We start from the raw sequence: 15,792 nt of genomic DNA, 5'->3' as shown, positions 1-15,792 counted from the left end.
ACACATTCCTGAGTCACTTAAGCTTGTTCTTTATATAGTATATAATTTGTTTTGGAGTTAAAATGTGTCTTCCCGTTACCCACTCAGATGATGGTGTTCTAGAACAGCTGCATTTGGGGTTTTGCTTTACTTTATTGGTACTTTTTTTTTTTTTGAAGCTTCATAAGTGATTTTTTTTTTTCAACATGCACAATGGAAAGGGGAGTGGGCTATTCCAAGAGATTAAAAAAAATTGTCTTCCTTTTTTCCCTTTATTGCAGATGCCCGAGATGTAGAGCAATTGAGTAAGAATAACATTACGCACATTCTTTCAATCCATGATAGTGCCCGCCCTATGCTCGAGGTAAGAGATGTGGGGGACTCTAAAGTAAATCCTTACTTTTTAGTTGACTGTTATAGTCACCTTGGGATTAATTTCTCATTTTGTACAATTGGTGTTTTGAGACTGATTTTTCTTGGGGAATTGTTTGATAGCTGTAGTTTTGGGGTCCAGTCACAGATTTTGTTGTTGCTGCTGTTATAACAAGAAATCTAACTGACAAAGGAAAAGACAATTACAGTGTCGATCAATATAACACAGTAATGGGACTGTGTATTAATTTAATAGTAAAGGTAAGTTCCCTTCTGTGTGGAGTTCAAGCATCACATAAACAACATTCCTTCTCTTCCTTCCCTGCTACTAACCCTCCTTTGTCCCTGGGCCCCTTTCTTGAATCTTAATAGCAGGTGGTTGTGTAAGAGGTTTGCAGTGCTTTTTTGTGTAAAATAGCCGTATTTAGGCTTGGGGCGTGGGAGGAACCAGTGCGCTCTTATGTAACACACCTGACATAGCAGAGCATCTGTAGGTCTCCAACACTTTAACATGAGGTATTATTCCCCATTTTACTGAAGGGAAGCTGATCTGGAGAGCTGAAATGACTCGACTTGCAGTGTCATCTTGAACAGCGAAAGAGCTGGGACCAGGCTGCAGGTCTCCTTGTGATGGACTGTTGTGCTTTCTTCTTTATGCCAGATAACCTCGGAGGAGGGGAGATTGGCTGGGCTGTGCTACACCTTAAAATCCTGCTCTTTGATTTATGTTGGGAACTGTTGTCCCCTTGAATTTGTTTGTTCCTTTCCTGCGTTCCACTTTTCATAAAATACAGTGAAATAGAGGCTAAGGAAGTTGCTAGTGTTACCCTTCAGATGTTGCTGGGAATCTCTGCTTTTCATTCTCTTGATATAAAAAATCTCTAGTGAATTCAGTCCTTAAACTGAGGAACTTCCACCTCTCCCAGGCAAGTCAATAGGTAAGCTTGAACAAAAGGTGTAATGATTAAAACCAAATCAAGTTACTGGTGAATTCAGGATTGATCTTGAACTTAGAAGTGTGCTGAAGCAGAGCTTTAGCTGTTGACTTTGTTATGCTGTCTGTTTGACTTCTGCTTTACCTGATGCATGTTAATTCTGAAATATACTGAATTTCAAGAGTTCTCTCAGTTGAAGAGATAAACAGTTGTGCTGGGTAAGGAAGATGTAATGTTTCTTCTAAGATGCTGTTCTCTAAAATGAATAGAATCTTGCTTTTTTTATTATCATGAACAGAAAAATAGGAAGACTAATTATGGCACAGATCAGCCGCAGCCTCAGGTCAGTGTTTTTTGTGGTGGTGGTAGTTTTGGCTGCCCACATGCCACCTCCTCGCTTGTGGTGGTGCATCTGTTTGTGAGGCTGCATGGTAAATAATTTGGGAGCTTTTGTGGGTTAAATATAACTGAGTCACTATTTCTTCCTCTAGCTACCCCCACAAAAGACACGAAGTAGTATAGCTACCTGGATCTGTTCCAAATCTGGTTCACAGTAGTGTCTCAGAAGTTACAGTGGCATGGGAACAAGTAGTGGCTCGTGGAGAATGGACTTGCTTTATTCACCCCTGCTTCTAAAAGATGTTTCTCCAACTGTGCCTTCTATTTTCTCAGCATGCAGTATACTCCTTGATGTGCTGGTGGTCTGGAAAACAACTGTTAAAACTTCTCCCCAGTTCTTAAAGTAGTGGAATGATGCAAGTGGCATTTGTTTGGGAGCTGAGCTGATTATTAATTACTTTATCATTCATGGTCCTACTGTCATGTTTGTTTGCAACTAAATGCTTCTGTTTAGGAGCAAGGGCCTAGGAAACAGGTGTTAGGTTATGTTACTACTTTTCTTATTTGCGTCTTTGCCAGGTTTGTTCACAGCTTTTGTATCCACGTTGTGCTTGGGGCTTGTTCTCCAGTCCACTGAAGTCAAATGGGAACGCTTTCCCTATGTGTCTCCCTCTTCCCCTTCCCCCTCCCGATTTCACTTGTGGGAAGTGAGGGCTTACATGTGTGTTCAGAAATTCATCTGATTTTAGTTGGACCTTTAAACATGGAATTGCAGTGATACGAGAATTGTTTTCTTCCCCTGAGATTCCTTGTTTTGTGTGTGTGTGTATTTATGTGAATGCTGATCATCTGTAAAAAGCTGCCTTTTCTTGGACTGTGGTAGTTGCATTTGTCTCTTGCTAATAATATTTTATCTCAAATATTTCCTAGTCAACCTATAGGAAATGCTACAAATACTTCATTAAACAAAGCTTTCTGTGCAAGCTATGGAAGGTAAGTGTTTTTAGACATTGAAAAGTTGGTAGTGTTGTACTAACATGTTACCTAAGAGAATTTGGCCTTTTTTGGCTGTGGAACAAACAAGTATGGATGCATACCTTAGCTCTCAAAGAGGTCACAAATTACCCACATCTTGCTTGTCAGATTTTTAAGTTTCAGTAATGACTGTTTTAATGCAATAATACTTCTGATACAGCACTTGAAGCTGATGATGGGGGGGTAGAGAATGAAAATGACCAATCTGGCTTTGTTGTCCGTACTCAAGAATGCAATACTCAAGAAATAAAAGCAAATGTCAGTGTATGTGGTGAACACCAGCTTGCTACAGATTGTAAAATTATTTTGCACTGTAGTAACTTAGGACGTTGCCCCTTTCTGTGATGTTTCAGACTATTTTTACTTGATTAAAATACTCACAGTACCTTTTTAAAAAGTGTACTTTCCTCTGTGCTTTATATACTACGTTATTTGGATATACATTGCTTTAGTTCCTCATAAGTTGGTGAGCTATTAGAAAATGACTGAAGAATTTGACAAGAAAGTAATTATATTGGTTTAGATTACATAGTGTAGGCCTGTTGAGAAATAACTTTAAAAAGTTTTCTTACTGGAATTTGGTTTCAGACATTAGCTCAATGATCATTTGCGAACCCTCATGAATGTCTGATTTATGGGTGGCTCATAATCAAAGTTTGGCCTTAGGAAGTTATTGTGAAATTTCAAGCTGGAATAATGAGAAAAAGTAGGTTTAAAAATCAATTGGATTCTAAGACTTTTTATACCTTTAGACTTTGGCAGCCTGTTTTAAGTACAAGACTCAGAGTTGTTTTGTAAGGCTTCAAGTGATTTAGACTGGAAGGAATTTGTCAAAATCTGACCTGAACTGTCTTGCAGTATTGCCCCTTAGTTCTTTTTGTATAAACCATTTCAAGGCAATTTGTCTTCTAATAAAACCAATACTGAAATTAGTTTATATTTAGAGAGCATCCTAAGGTTATTGTTCCAATAAAGTGCACAATTGTTATACAGGATATTAACCGCTTAGGTAAGCATTTTGTAGTTTATAGATGCAGGTTTATAGGTCCATCACAGAAAGCTGTAGGTGACTGGTGGTGTGTCCAAGAGAAAGGACTGCATGCTGTATGGAACAAGGTTTGTTATTTCAGATGCACAGAAGTCACCCCCTGAGTAACAGCAATGTCCAACATCATCATTTGTGTTCCTGCAGAGGCAAAAGCCTTGGTGAATCAAGTTGGCTCCTCCAGAGCACTTTGGATAGCTGCCCATGGAACATGCACAGATGTTCTATAAATCCACACAAAAGCCGTATACAGAGGAGAATAATTAGGTTTCTTACCACCTGCTTTCTAATCTTTCTCAGCTAGTTCAGGTTTTAAAATCTCTGTTCAGAACATGAGACACACTGAAAGGTGAACAGGAAACATCTCTCAGTGTGCTTTAAATAATAATCTGGCAGTAACCTGTTTGATCTATCCAACAGGTTGTCATCTGTCTGTACTTCCGTAAGGCCTTTGACGTGGTCCTCCACAACCTCTTTCTCTCTAAATTGGAGAGATACGGATTTGATGGCTGGACTGTTTGGTAGATGAGGAATTGGTTGGATGGTCGCATCCAGGGGGTAGTGGTCGATGCCTCAGTGTGCAAATGGAGATCAGTGATCTGTATGGGGACCGGTAGTGTTTAGTATTTTCACCAATGACTTAGTGGGATCAAATGCACCCTCAGCAAGTTCGCAGGTGACATCAAGCAGCGTGGTGCAGTTAACACACCTGAGGGATGGGACGCCACTCAGAGGGAGCTGGACAAGCTTGAGAAGTGGGCCCATGTGAACCTCATGTGGTTCAACAAAGCCAAGTGCAAGGTCCTGCACCTGGGTTGGGGCAACCCTGGTATCAATACAGGCTGGCGATGAACGGATCGAGAGCAGCCCTGAGGACTTGGGGGTACTGGTGTATGGAAAGCTGGATGTGCGCTGGCAGTGTGCACTTGCAGCCCAGAAACCCAACCATATCCTGGGCTGCATCAAAAGAAGCACAACCAGCAGGTCAGGGGAGGTGATTCTGCCCCTCTGCTCCACTCTAGTGAGACCTTACCTGGAGTGCTGTGTCCAGCTCTGGTGTGCTCAGCACAGGAGTGACATGGACCTGTTGGAGCAGGTCCAGAGAAGACGCATAAAAATGATCAGCGGGCTGGAGCACCTCTCCTATGAGGAAAGGCTGAGAGAGTTGGGGTTGTTCAGCCTGGAGAAGAGAAGACTCTGGGGAGGCTTTATTGCAGCAAGTAAAGGGGGCTTGTAGGAAAGGTGGGGACAGACTGTTTAGTAGGGCATGTTGCGACAGGACAAGGGGTGATGGTTTGAAACTAAAAGAGGGTAGATTTAGACTAGATGTAAGGAAGAAACTTCTTTACAATGAGGGTGGTGAAACACTGGAACAGGTTGCCCAGAGAGGTGGTAGATGCCCCATCCCTGGAAACATTCCAGGCCAGGTTGGACAGGGCTCTGAGCAGCCTGATCTAGTTGATTCTGTGATCTCTTGGTAGAACTCTTTTTAAAGCTGGGACAGGTAGCTGTTGGGGTTGGAGACCAGAAGGCCAAAGGTCTGACTGTTGTGACACCCATGTATTCTTACCAAGCTGGTGCCGTCATTCAGAACCCAGTTCTTCCCCCCCTTGCTGCAAAGGACTCCAGCTAGGTGTTCCTCTACCGCATTAGATCTGGAGTCTAACAAATTTTGTGCCAGTTAATCTTAAGCAAAGTAAGTAAAGGCAAATCTAGCTATTCTTGCCAGAAGAATCTGGTTGAAGGTCCATTAAAGTTGAGGATTTTCCAGGTGTTTGACCCTGTTCTGGGGAGCGTTACATGGAGATGAATGTGGACCTGAACCAAATAGGATGTTGGTGTGGATTGTGCAGCTGCTTGAAAATAGTTGCATCCCATTCTGGAAAGTGTGTGCTGCGGTGGACAGTTGCATCCAAACAGCTGAACTTGCAGCTTGTGTGTAATTCAGGAAGGAGAACAGCACTGGGCCTGGGGGAGCAAGGGCTGCTGGAAGTTCTTCTGGTCAGACAGTCGCTGGGGCCCTGTCCCAGAGAGGTGTTATCTGCAGAGGGGGGCAGGGGTGGAGAGGTGTTCTGTGGGTCCCCGTATGGAGAACCTACCTCGGAAAACAGCGTAATTGTGTGTGTCTGGCAAATGATGTCACACGGATTTGGACTGGAAGAAAGAAAGACAAACTGTGAGGGTAAGTAACGGCTGAAATGTATTGCCAGAGGCAATGGTGCATTTTCTTGCTTGCTCTGTTTTTGTGTGGAAGTTGAGTCGGATCAGGGTGGGTTACAAAGGTCTTTGAGCTTTGCAGCCAAAGTATTTCCCAGTCCTTGTTCTGCCCAAGCTGCTTTGGGGTCCCAGTTGCAGTGGCTGTTGTGTGTGTTATAGACACCTGTCCCTCGGTCAGGAAATAGACTGAAACTACCCGTTCCTTTCACGCTGGCCACCACACTTGTCAGTTACTAGTAATTTTGCTGTTGCTTTTGACTGTCACCAGAGGTTTGATCTAGTGAATGTATAAATCTTCTCACCAGTTGTCTGTGGTTGTGGAGACCTTTGGTGTTAATTTATTTACAACATTATCATTGTCAGACTGACCCCTGCTGCATCGCAGGAAGCCTTGTATGCTGTGCTCATCTTGGAGCCATCATAATGATCACAGTAACAAAGATCTTAAATCAACAGGAGTTTACCTGTGAGTTCCTGTACTGCTGTCTACCACAAAAGCTTTTCATTGTTCGCCCTGTTTAGGACAAATTGCATTAAGGGTAGGCTTTTGTGTGTGTGCTGCTTCTATTTGCCCATCAGTTGTCTTTGTTTTCTGTTGCTACAGAATGTTTGTTTTTATTTTCAGTGTGCTCTTTTTTTTCAGAGGAGGAAAGAGACTATCAGTAGATGTGATAGTTTCAATTAAAGTCACTTGGGTGAAACGTAAGTAAATGAAATTCCAACAAAACATGCACATTTTTTTGGCTTGGGGGCATGGTCATCTCTGCTCGGTACCAAAGCTGTCATAAGTTTTTTAGGCAGCTCCATGTGAACAGCCAATCTGTGTCCCTGTGATGCTCACGTACCAGATGGTTCTGTTTCAAGTCTTAACAGTTGTGGGATTTCTTCTTCAAAGAAAGAGAGTGATCTTACAGCACTGTATGGAGTTTTTTTGAATGTTGCAATAATGTCTTCTGGTTGCTGAGAGAATACTGTGATGCCTATGAAACATTTGCTCTTCTTTTCCTCTAACGTTCTCAAAATACTGCCTGTATAGATTATGGTTTCCCCCCCTCATTCTGCGTAGTTAACCAGAGCACCTGCAGACAACAGTAAATTACTATTTTCTTTTTATTATTATTCTGATGCCATTAACAATATCATCTTAATCCGGTACATATTACCTCCAGAGCAGTGATTTTCCTCCTGTTTTTCCTGAATTGATGACTACCTGAGTAAGTGTTGATATAGTAGGTGGGTGGAGGGGTGGTGAAAGTAGAGAAGAGTTAACTGCTGGCTGAACTAAGCATCTTTCTTGTCCAGTCTGTTAGCTTGTACAGCCAGCAGGACTTAAATGAACTATGTCTTTGGAAATAAGAAACTTCACAGGCCAGGTCATCTTATGAATAAGTTCAGATTTTTTTTTCTTCCTTGCAAATAATAAAAATCTTAATCAGAATAGAAATAGGGTTTCAAATACTCTGTATCTAAGAACCTGAACTGAAAGGGAGGAGTGCAGTTAAGAAAAAAATCTGTGCTGATCTTTTAAAACAAACTTTATACTCCCCGAAAACAGTCAAATGCATTAATAGAATACAGGCAACAAAAATATGCTGTAACTGGAACAGAACCAGTAAGTGTGAGGAATAGAAGTTGTAGGAAAAATAAGGGTGCTACAGAGAAGCTGTATAACTTCTCTGCACCAGTTTTATCTCTGCTGAATGCTGTGATTTCCCTGTTTTATGAGGTGTTAAGGATGAGAAAGTTGCAGCTGGGGAAATCGCAAGAGGAAGTGTTGGATCAAGTTTATGAATTAAAAAGAAAAGTGTATGACTGGTTGGTAAATCCAGATCTTTGGAGGAAAGTGAAGACTTAATGATGGAACATCTATGAAAAACTGAGAAATGTTTCTAAGATCAAAGGGTCATAGCCTGCAGACCTAGCATAGATAATGCATTTGTGTCAGCTTGTATTAAGATCTGAAATCTCATTTCATATTTTTTAAGCCTGGCTGGATGTTGTAATCTTAATGCAGTTTTAGAGGACATGATACCCTTGCATATTTACAGATGATCTGTAGACTATACATGTACAGTTTTTTAGAAAAGGAAAGCAAACTAAGCTATTACAGAGGAACTGAACTGGCAGCTCTGGCGCAATGCAAGTAATCTGCTTAACATAGTTTGTGGATAGTATTTTTGCAGCTATTTTTGTTTTTGCTATAGAAACCTATCGTATCTGCTGTTAGCACTTAATGTGACGAGGTTTACTATGGGGGAGCTTTTACTGAAGCTTCGAAGTGGGATAGCCTCATCTCCTTTAGTTTTCTAATTTTTTCTTTCCATCACCAGTTTGTGGAAACTTCTTTCTCTTATGGTTGCAGATTCTGGACTGACTTAATTTTGTGTGTGTATAGCAGGGATTATGCTGCGCTAGAACAATGGAAAAAATTCCTGTGTTGTGCCCCCAGCTACCCCAGCTGATAACTCTGGATGTGCTGAAAGCTGCCTTAGTGCTGCTTTCTTTAGTTCTGTAACCCAAAGAAAGCATTTGTCTGGACTCTAAAAGCATATCGTTGCCTAACATGAAATAACTAAATAGGGAAATATTGGGAAACCATTCTCAGCTCTACTTTTTTTTTTTTTTTAAGCATATGCTAATTCTGGACAGATGCTGTTCAGCAAGTGGGAACTGCCAGTCTATTAAAACAGTGTCATGACGTTGGATAGCGTGCAGAAGTCTTGTGCTGTAGGAGGCTATTCATATAGGAATATTGCATCTTGATGACATGATGAGAGAAGTCCCTGCCAGGCATGCCTGGGCATCATGTTCTCTGCACAGGCTCTGCTCTGCTGTCTTTGGTATCCAGCCTAATGACTTATGGGAGCTATTGAAGAGGGAGATGGCGAGATAGCCTTTAAAATCAGAGTTGCTAATATCATATCAGAAGGTCGTTGTTGTTGTATAAATATCAGCTCTGCACATTAATAATTTAGTCAAGTCAGACTGTTGCATTTCTGTCTATAGCACTAAGCTCTTACATGGCCAGTGTTGGAAGCTGCTGATTTCCAGCCTTTATGCTACCATCAAGAGGAAGTGGACAAGCACTTCTAATAAAAAGCTTAACTTTCTTCGGTGATGTTTCACTGCCTTTTCATGGTAAGGGTTTCCTCTCATTAGATGTTTCAGAAGATCATGCTGAGCAAAATAGCTACCATTTTTCTTTCAGGTGCGGTGGCAGCAGATGATTCTCTGTACTTTGAAGTAATGCCCTGCCTGACATTGGCTTTGCTTGTGAAGTTGGGAGCTATGACTAATTTTCAAAAATGACAACAGTAGCCCACTAAGAAGCCTCCAAGAGATGTCCACAGAGTAGCTTTTAAAGTGTGTCAGGCTGGGCCTTCATCACGAGGTACCCTTGGCACTAAATTAGTTCACTGTTTGAATTGCTCAGCACATGCTAGTTGTGTCAGGGGAGGCACGTTCCTGTAGTGGCAGATGGCAGAGAGGAGAGGATGAGGATGGTTTGAAGCTTTCAATAGCGAGCTGTTTGCACAAGAGATGTTTAGACCAGTAAAAGCCTGGTGTTTCTCATTGCTGGGATAGCGTTGACCAGAACAGAGCAAATGCTCTGACCTGCTGCGTGCAGAGGAGATGAAATCATAGAATCATTTATGTTGGAAAAGAACTTGAAGAATATCAAGTCCAGTCATTATGGATGATGTGGGGAGTGTGTTAATCCATGCTTGTAATTTCAGCATATTCCAGAGGTGTAGTGATCATATTCCAGCATTCTCTGAAAGAAAGAGGTGGGTGGGATATATTGGTTTTTTGTAGTACTCCAGAGGTCCCCATGAGGGTTCACAGACCAAGTGCTGAGATGTTAGATATGCCCTGCGTGCCTGGGGGCTTGAATACATCATCTAGTCAAGGCAGACTAAGAAGTTCCTTCCTTGTGGCTGAAGTATGTAGTCCAATAAATCCTCTTTGTGTGTCCTAAAGGAGATAAACCAAAATTTGCTATGAACTCTTTGTGTTTTCTCCCACTCTGTGTTCCTTCAGATGAGCCAGGTTAGAACTGGAATTCAGGGGTAGAATGAGAAATAGTATGTGCAGCTGTTTGATGCAAGTAAAGTGAAATCCTGAATTTTGCAACATTTCTCTCTTATAATTTTAGAAAGGGTGATAGAGAGGAGAGATGGGGTAGGAGGGCTTTAATGATGGGACGCTTTGTTTGTGATTGGCACATTCCAGCCTTAATGATACAGACTTTTCAAGTGTGTCACTGAGACTACTGCCTAAGAAAACCATACAAAATGTTTCAAAAAAGCCCCAAGACTTATAAAAACTATTGTATTATTCAGGGTAACACAAACCAAATATATAAATGCAGTTGCAGGAGCATCCCGCTTTCTGTTGTTCATATTCAAGTAATTTCAATTTCATTTGTAATATTTTTCAAAACCAAACCTGAGTGTGTTTTTTCACTAAAGTCAATTAGTGGTTGTTTTTTGCTGAAACACAAATGTATTTTCTATGAGTCATTAATAAAATCAGCACCATTGGTGATTGCTACAGAAAGTAACTGAAAGGACAAACAAACGGTTGAATGGTTTTCAGTTTAGCAGGTTCAGTTTGGTGCATTACTGGACAAAACCCTTGATAAACTTAAGTTGGTTTGGCTTGAGGAAGCTTTGTGCCGGCTGTTTCCCACTTTAGCTTTTTTGCTGAAATGCCCCTAAACAAAAATAAGTCCTCCTGCCCTCATCTGTAGATGTGACGACTCAAATTAACACATGGTTTTTGACTAACCTGAAAGAACTTGCCAGGTGCTGGAGGTTTTCTATTTGCATCTGGCTTCACAAATTTAAGTTTAGGGGTTTAGGTTTAAAAAAAATTTCTTGGAAGTCGTTGATGTTATCTTTACATAAATTTAAATAGAGAGGTTTAATGCCAAAAATACAATCCTGCTCTTTTTAAGCTTTTCTTTTTTACACCCCCTTCCCCTCACCCCCTGCCCTTGGAGAACAGAAATTTTGTAATTTGACGTTCTTTCCCTCTCTCCTCACCTTTTAACAACTGAAGTTCTAGATTCAGGTTTCCATTGCTAACTAGAGCCTCAGCAATGTCGTATACACAGTAGTGGCGGGTACAATGTTCTGAAGAATATCTGTAAAAAATATTACATGGAAAACACATTAAAAATGAAATTAGTAGCATTTTTAGTCCTTCCTCCTGTTCTCCTGCCTGCTGTTTTGCTAGAATACACAGTTTTATACAAAAATTGCTAGATAGTTTTCTTTCATGGATAAATTTTATTAGTACGAATTAGGGTGTAATCAAGCTGGGCATCATTCTTGATTACTTCAGAACAACTTTGATCATTACAAAGGAGCAAATACCCGTACAGGTATGCATTTGTCTCCCAGTACTTCTTGCACCATATCTTGTTCAGAGTCAAAATTAATCTCGGTATTGTGCAATTAAATTTGTGCATGCTCTTTAGAGATCCTATTCTCAGTCACTGACCCGTTATCTGACATGTAGCACTTGCAGTAGCAAAATGACACATCTACAGAATTCTATGTGTTCTACTAAAAAAACCCAAATGCCAGTTTTTACAAGTTTAGTTAAAATGAAGCTGAAGTTTTTAAAATAGATTATAGGTAAGTAGACTGGAACCAGCGTTCCTTAAACTGCACTGTTGTGTTTCCTGAGCACTTTGTGAAATACAGAATTTAATAACGAAAGATTTAAATATCTTTTAAAAAAGCTAATGGTATTTGGAAGGTGGTGTTCTATAATCTTACCGACTTTTGCAAATGTGAGACAACTGTTCAGTTTCCAATCTTAGTAGATTGACCTCTGAAATAATTAGAAATTTGGAAATGACTGCAATTCCATGAATACCTTATTAACTGTAGTGTAAAACCTCTGCATATGTATGTGTGCGCACCTAAACCTTTTTGTTCATAATGCCTTGATATTCGCTGCAGCAGAATTTACTTAGTTCTAGAATCTGCAATGAAATTGTGCAAGTGGTGTTGTGTCTCAAATAACAGTGAATTTTAGAAATTTTACTTAACTCTCGCTTGTTTCAACTCTGAAAATCTTGAAATCGGAATACTTGCTCTGGTTTTGTTAGCTCTCACTGTATCGGTTTAACTGTAGCATTTAGTTTCAGGGCCTAAGAGAGACAGAAATCTAGTTTTGGTGGTTATTCTGCTGAAACAGAAAACAGAAAAGTAAATTATATTTTATTTTACTGATTTTTTGGGGGGGTGGTCTTAACAGGTTAAATACACCAAAAGAAATGAAGTGCTGCTTTTATTTGATGAGGGCGTCAAGATCATCATGTGAATAAAAAGGAAAAAGTTGAGAGAGGTGTGTGTTGGAGGGTAGGGCTGTTTGGTAAAGGTGATGGAGAAAGGAAACTGAGCAATGATTTAAAAGTAACAAGTGGAAAGTAGCACGGAACTGAGATGACAGAAGAAAACTGTTCAGCATCTCATTGTCCTAGGAGCTTGCGTTTGAACACATTCTGTATGTATGGACTGTTTTATTACCTGAGAAACATACGTAACTTCTGTGTAGTTAAAAAGGTTGGATTTTTTTTTTTAATGGGTAATCTGGGAGAAAAAGCTTGTTAGGAGACATGAGACAAGATGGACACAGCTGTCAGCTGAAAGAATGTTTTAATAACAATATATTAGTATCAGTATTCAATAAACAAAGTGGATGTGTTACTTCATGTAGTATTTAAACCTTTTCATCAGTTTTTATAATTGTAGGCTTTTCTCTTTGCTTTGAACAAATACCATGTTTTGGGATGAGTAGCTGTTCTGTGGGACCTAATTTAGTGTGTGTAGGTGAAGTGGTGCAATACCTGTTTTGAGTTTTCTGTCCTTCTTCCACTGAATAACTTTTAGAGAGCTGTCATTCCTAGGGAATGAAGTTGAGTTAATTTAAAAATAAATCAATAAATAAAATAAAGACTTCCATAGGGTTGACAGCAAATTTGTATTTGTCTTTCCATCTTTTTTAATATGCAGTTTTGGTTCAAGTTTGGTTTGCATCTGCAACCAGACTCAAGTTTATTTAATGAAACTACAGACTAGGTAATGATTTGGAGCCTGCTGAAAATTCCTTTAGGAGCTGCTCTGCTTGACTCTTTAACTGTCTTTTGATTTAGCTTACTCTGTTTTAGTCACTGTATCAGTAATTGTTGCCTTTTTACATCTTAGGCTTTGCAGTTCCAGAGTGGTAAGCAAACTGCTAGGTAATAAAACAGTGATCTGTCTTAATCTTTCTTGCATGCTACTACCCTATCTGAAATGTTGTAGGTATTTACATGTTTGGTTGGCATAAACTGTTCTGCTTTGAAAGGTCCCTTTGGGACAGTTCTTAGATGTTATCTGCAAGGTGTGTGCACAGGAAGGACAGCAGTGTCTTGGGGCACAAATACACAAATAACGTTACAATCCTGAGTAACTTTTTTTAAAAAAAAAGTCACAGGCAGCAGGGTTTGGTAATCAAGTATCTTCCTATTGTAAATATGGTTAAAAAAGAAAGTCTGTTTAGCATATGTGAGGAAAAGCTAATTCCATCAATTAGCATACGAATATCTGCACGGAAACACTTCCCCACCCCCCCACCCCAGTCTCATCTATGTGTTCCTGCCCAATACAATCTCCTGTCATTGTTGTATTTCAGGTATCCAATTACGATGAATGATACTTAAGCCTATTATTATCATTATTTCAACCAAGAGAAGCAAAACTTGACAGTAGGGTGGGATCCTCGGGAGTTACCAACCTGGGCCAAACTGTGTTTGGGTCAAAGTCACCGAGAGTTTCACTGTTGATTTTTGTGGGAGTCAGGTTAGGTCACTGCACAGTATTTATGAAATCCCACCTGTAACTATTTCTGAGTTGAACGTGTGATTATTTCCTCACAGGGAGGAGTCCATCACCACAGCCTTCCAAAAACACCGTACAAGTGACGTGCATCAGTCAAAATACCGTATTCCAGGAACTTTAACCCTCTTCTGTCTGAAAAGCTATGTTAATATAAGGCTAGTTGCCTAATGCTGCGCAGTTGCGAGCACAGTAGTGAAAAGTGTGCCGTGGGCTTCACTGGATGCTGTAAGTGCTGAAGACCTCCAGGATCAGGCTCTGGATGAGCCATTCAGCACCATGTGCGGTCTCTCACAGGGTAGTTTCACGCTTGCTTGCGGTAGTGGGAACTAACCAGCCATGACAAAAAAAAAGAACATTGTGGGTCTTAAACTTGTGCTGGTGCTACTTCTGCTTTTAAAGTGAAGATGATCTGAAAGCCCCTCTGCACTCAGCCTGTGAAAAGCGCTCAGCATGTGCCATAGCTTCTGAAATCTGTGGAACAACTTGCGTCAGTGCGTGCTGGAGGAGCGAACCTTCTGGCATATAGCGCGCTCCGGAGTTAACCCATCTCCTGTGTTCTGTTTTCTTCCTGTTTTTTCCCTTGGTGGTGCAGTTGGTGGTATGGAGCTGTCTAGAGGTGTGGGGGAAAGAATAGCATGTAAATTTACTTTCAGGTCACAGGCCCTTGTTCTAACTGGAGTGACTCACTTCAAGTGATACTGGTGTCCAAGATAAACCTCTCAGATGCGTCATACAAGATACTTCTTATCGTAATTAATGTGTCACAATATAATTACCATCCTTGGCTCAGCAGGCTATCATTATATGTATTACTGCTACATTGTCTTTCTAAAGGCGTGTATCTATGCAAACTGTTGTGGGTGAGCTTACGGTTGTGGAACCATCCTGGTTTCCCACAACAGGCATCCCTTCTCCTGATGCAGGGCAGGAGGGACTGTTACTTGTTGATGCCGTTGCCTTTGGCAGCAAGCTCTGTTGGTTTGCAAACAAATTTCATTCTTATTCTCTCTCCCGTCAGCTGCATTTTGCCACGAAGCTCTCGTGCATATGCCCTTGTCTTGGTGTTGTGTTGATGTTACCTTCTCCGTTGTCGGGCACTGTCATGTTTCCATCTCTGTGCTTAGCGCTGTCTACAGAGCATTCCCTGCTCTGGCTCTGCCTTCCCCAGACCAGGCCGTGGGCAGAAGCAACTCTCCAGTTGTGGCACACTGGGAATGGCTTGTCAGAGCAAGGAGGTCTGGTAAAACAGGGTGGGAACAGGGCAGGCTCTCAGAACCGTGTGGCTGTGAAGAAGATGCTGGCTGCAGGGGTTCTGCTGGGTTGAGAAAATGGCTGGTGCTTGTGTAAGCGGTGGTGAAGAGATGGGGGTGAGGTATCACCACGTCCTTTCTGACATAGCAGTGAAGTTCACGCGTCTTGCAGAGGATTAGCATGATGGTCTATCGTGGTGCCAGGGGTCAGGACCTTTTATAAAAAGGATTGCTCCTTGGTGTGAGATGGCAGGTGAAGTAACAGTGGGTGTGTAAGGGAAATAGAGGGGTTTCTGACCCAGCAAAGCAAAAGTGGTGTTGAAGAAGATACTGCCTCAGGTAGTTATCGCAGTTAAGCAATAAAAATTCCTCCCTCCCACCCCCGCTAGCAGATGAAATGCCTGGTAGATGCATGTTGTGTTCCACTTTGTTAGCAAAGGATCTCTTACAGATAAATGTGTGACTTTCAATGTGTTGTTGAACACGCAGGATTATTGCAAGGGTTTGCATTGTTACAGAAGGATAAACTGAGATGTGTTTTATGGTGTGACCTTTTGCTGTGAATCCTTATCTTTACAAGTACATCTGAAAAATTCACAAAACTGCATCTGAGAAGTCAAAAGACTTCCAGTGAATGATTTAGTACTTGTGTGTCTGAGCTGCAACAACGTATATTCTTGGAAGACCTATTTGAGAAGTTAGCTAAATGTACTTTCAGAAGT

The 15,792-nt window shown here is 41.0% G+C and overlaps 1 protein-coding gene across 9 annotated transcripts in view; it reads left to right on the top strand.

Annotated features, from left to right (window-relative positions):
- DUSP22 (dual specificity phosphatase 22) overlaps window positions 1-15,792 on the top strand; it is an 89,799-nt gene that overhangs the window by 59,196 nt on the left and 14,811 nt on the right. For 6 of the 9 annotated variants that reach the window (XM_055705533.1, XM_027799250.2, XM_055705529.1 and 3 more), the window contains 2 exons: window positions 261-343; window positions 2,556-2,618. In XM_055705533.1, the coding sequence (XP_055561508.1) occupies window positions 335-343; window positions 2,556-2,618 (72 nt within the window). In that variant the 5' untranslated portion in view covers window positions 261-334. The remainder of the gene's footprint in view (window positions 1-260; window positions 344-2,555; window positions 2,619-15,792) is intronic. The other 3 variants (XM_055705532.1, XM_055705530.1, XM_055705531.1) reach the window with 1 other exon arrangement.

This window comes from Falco cherrug, chromosome 3 (assembly GCF_023634085.1).
Source record: "Falco cherrug isolate bFalChe1 chromosome 3, bFalChe1.pri, whole genome shotgun sequence".
Lineage (NCBI taxonomy): Eukaryota > Metazoa > Chordata > Aves > Falconiformes > Falconidae > Falco > Falco cherrug.
The sequence above is the reverse complement of the archived record's forward strand: the minus strand, read 5'-3'. Positions and strand labels throughout refer to the sequence as shown.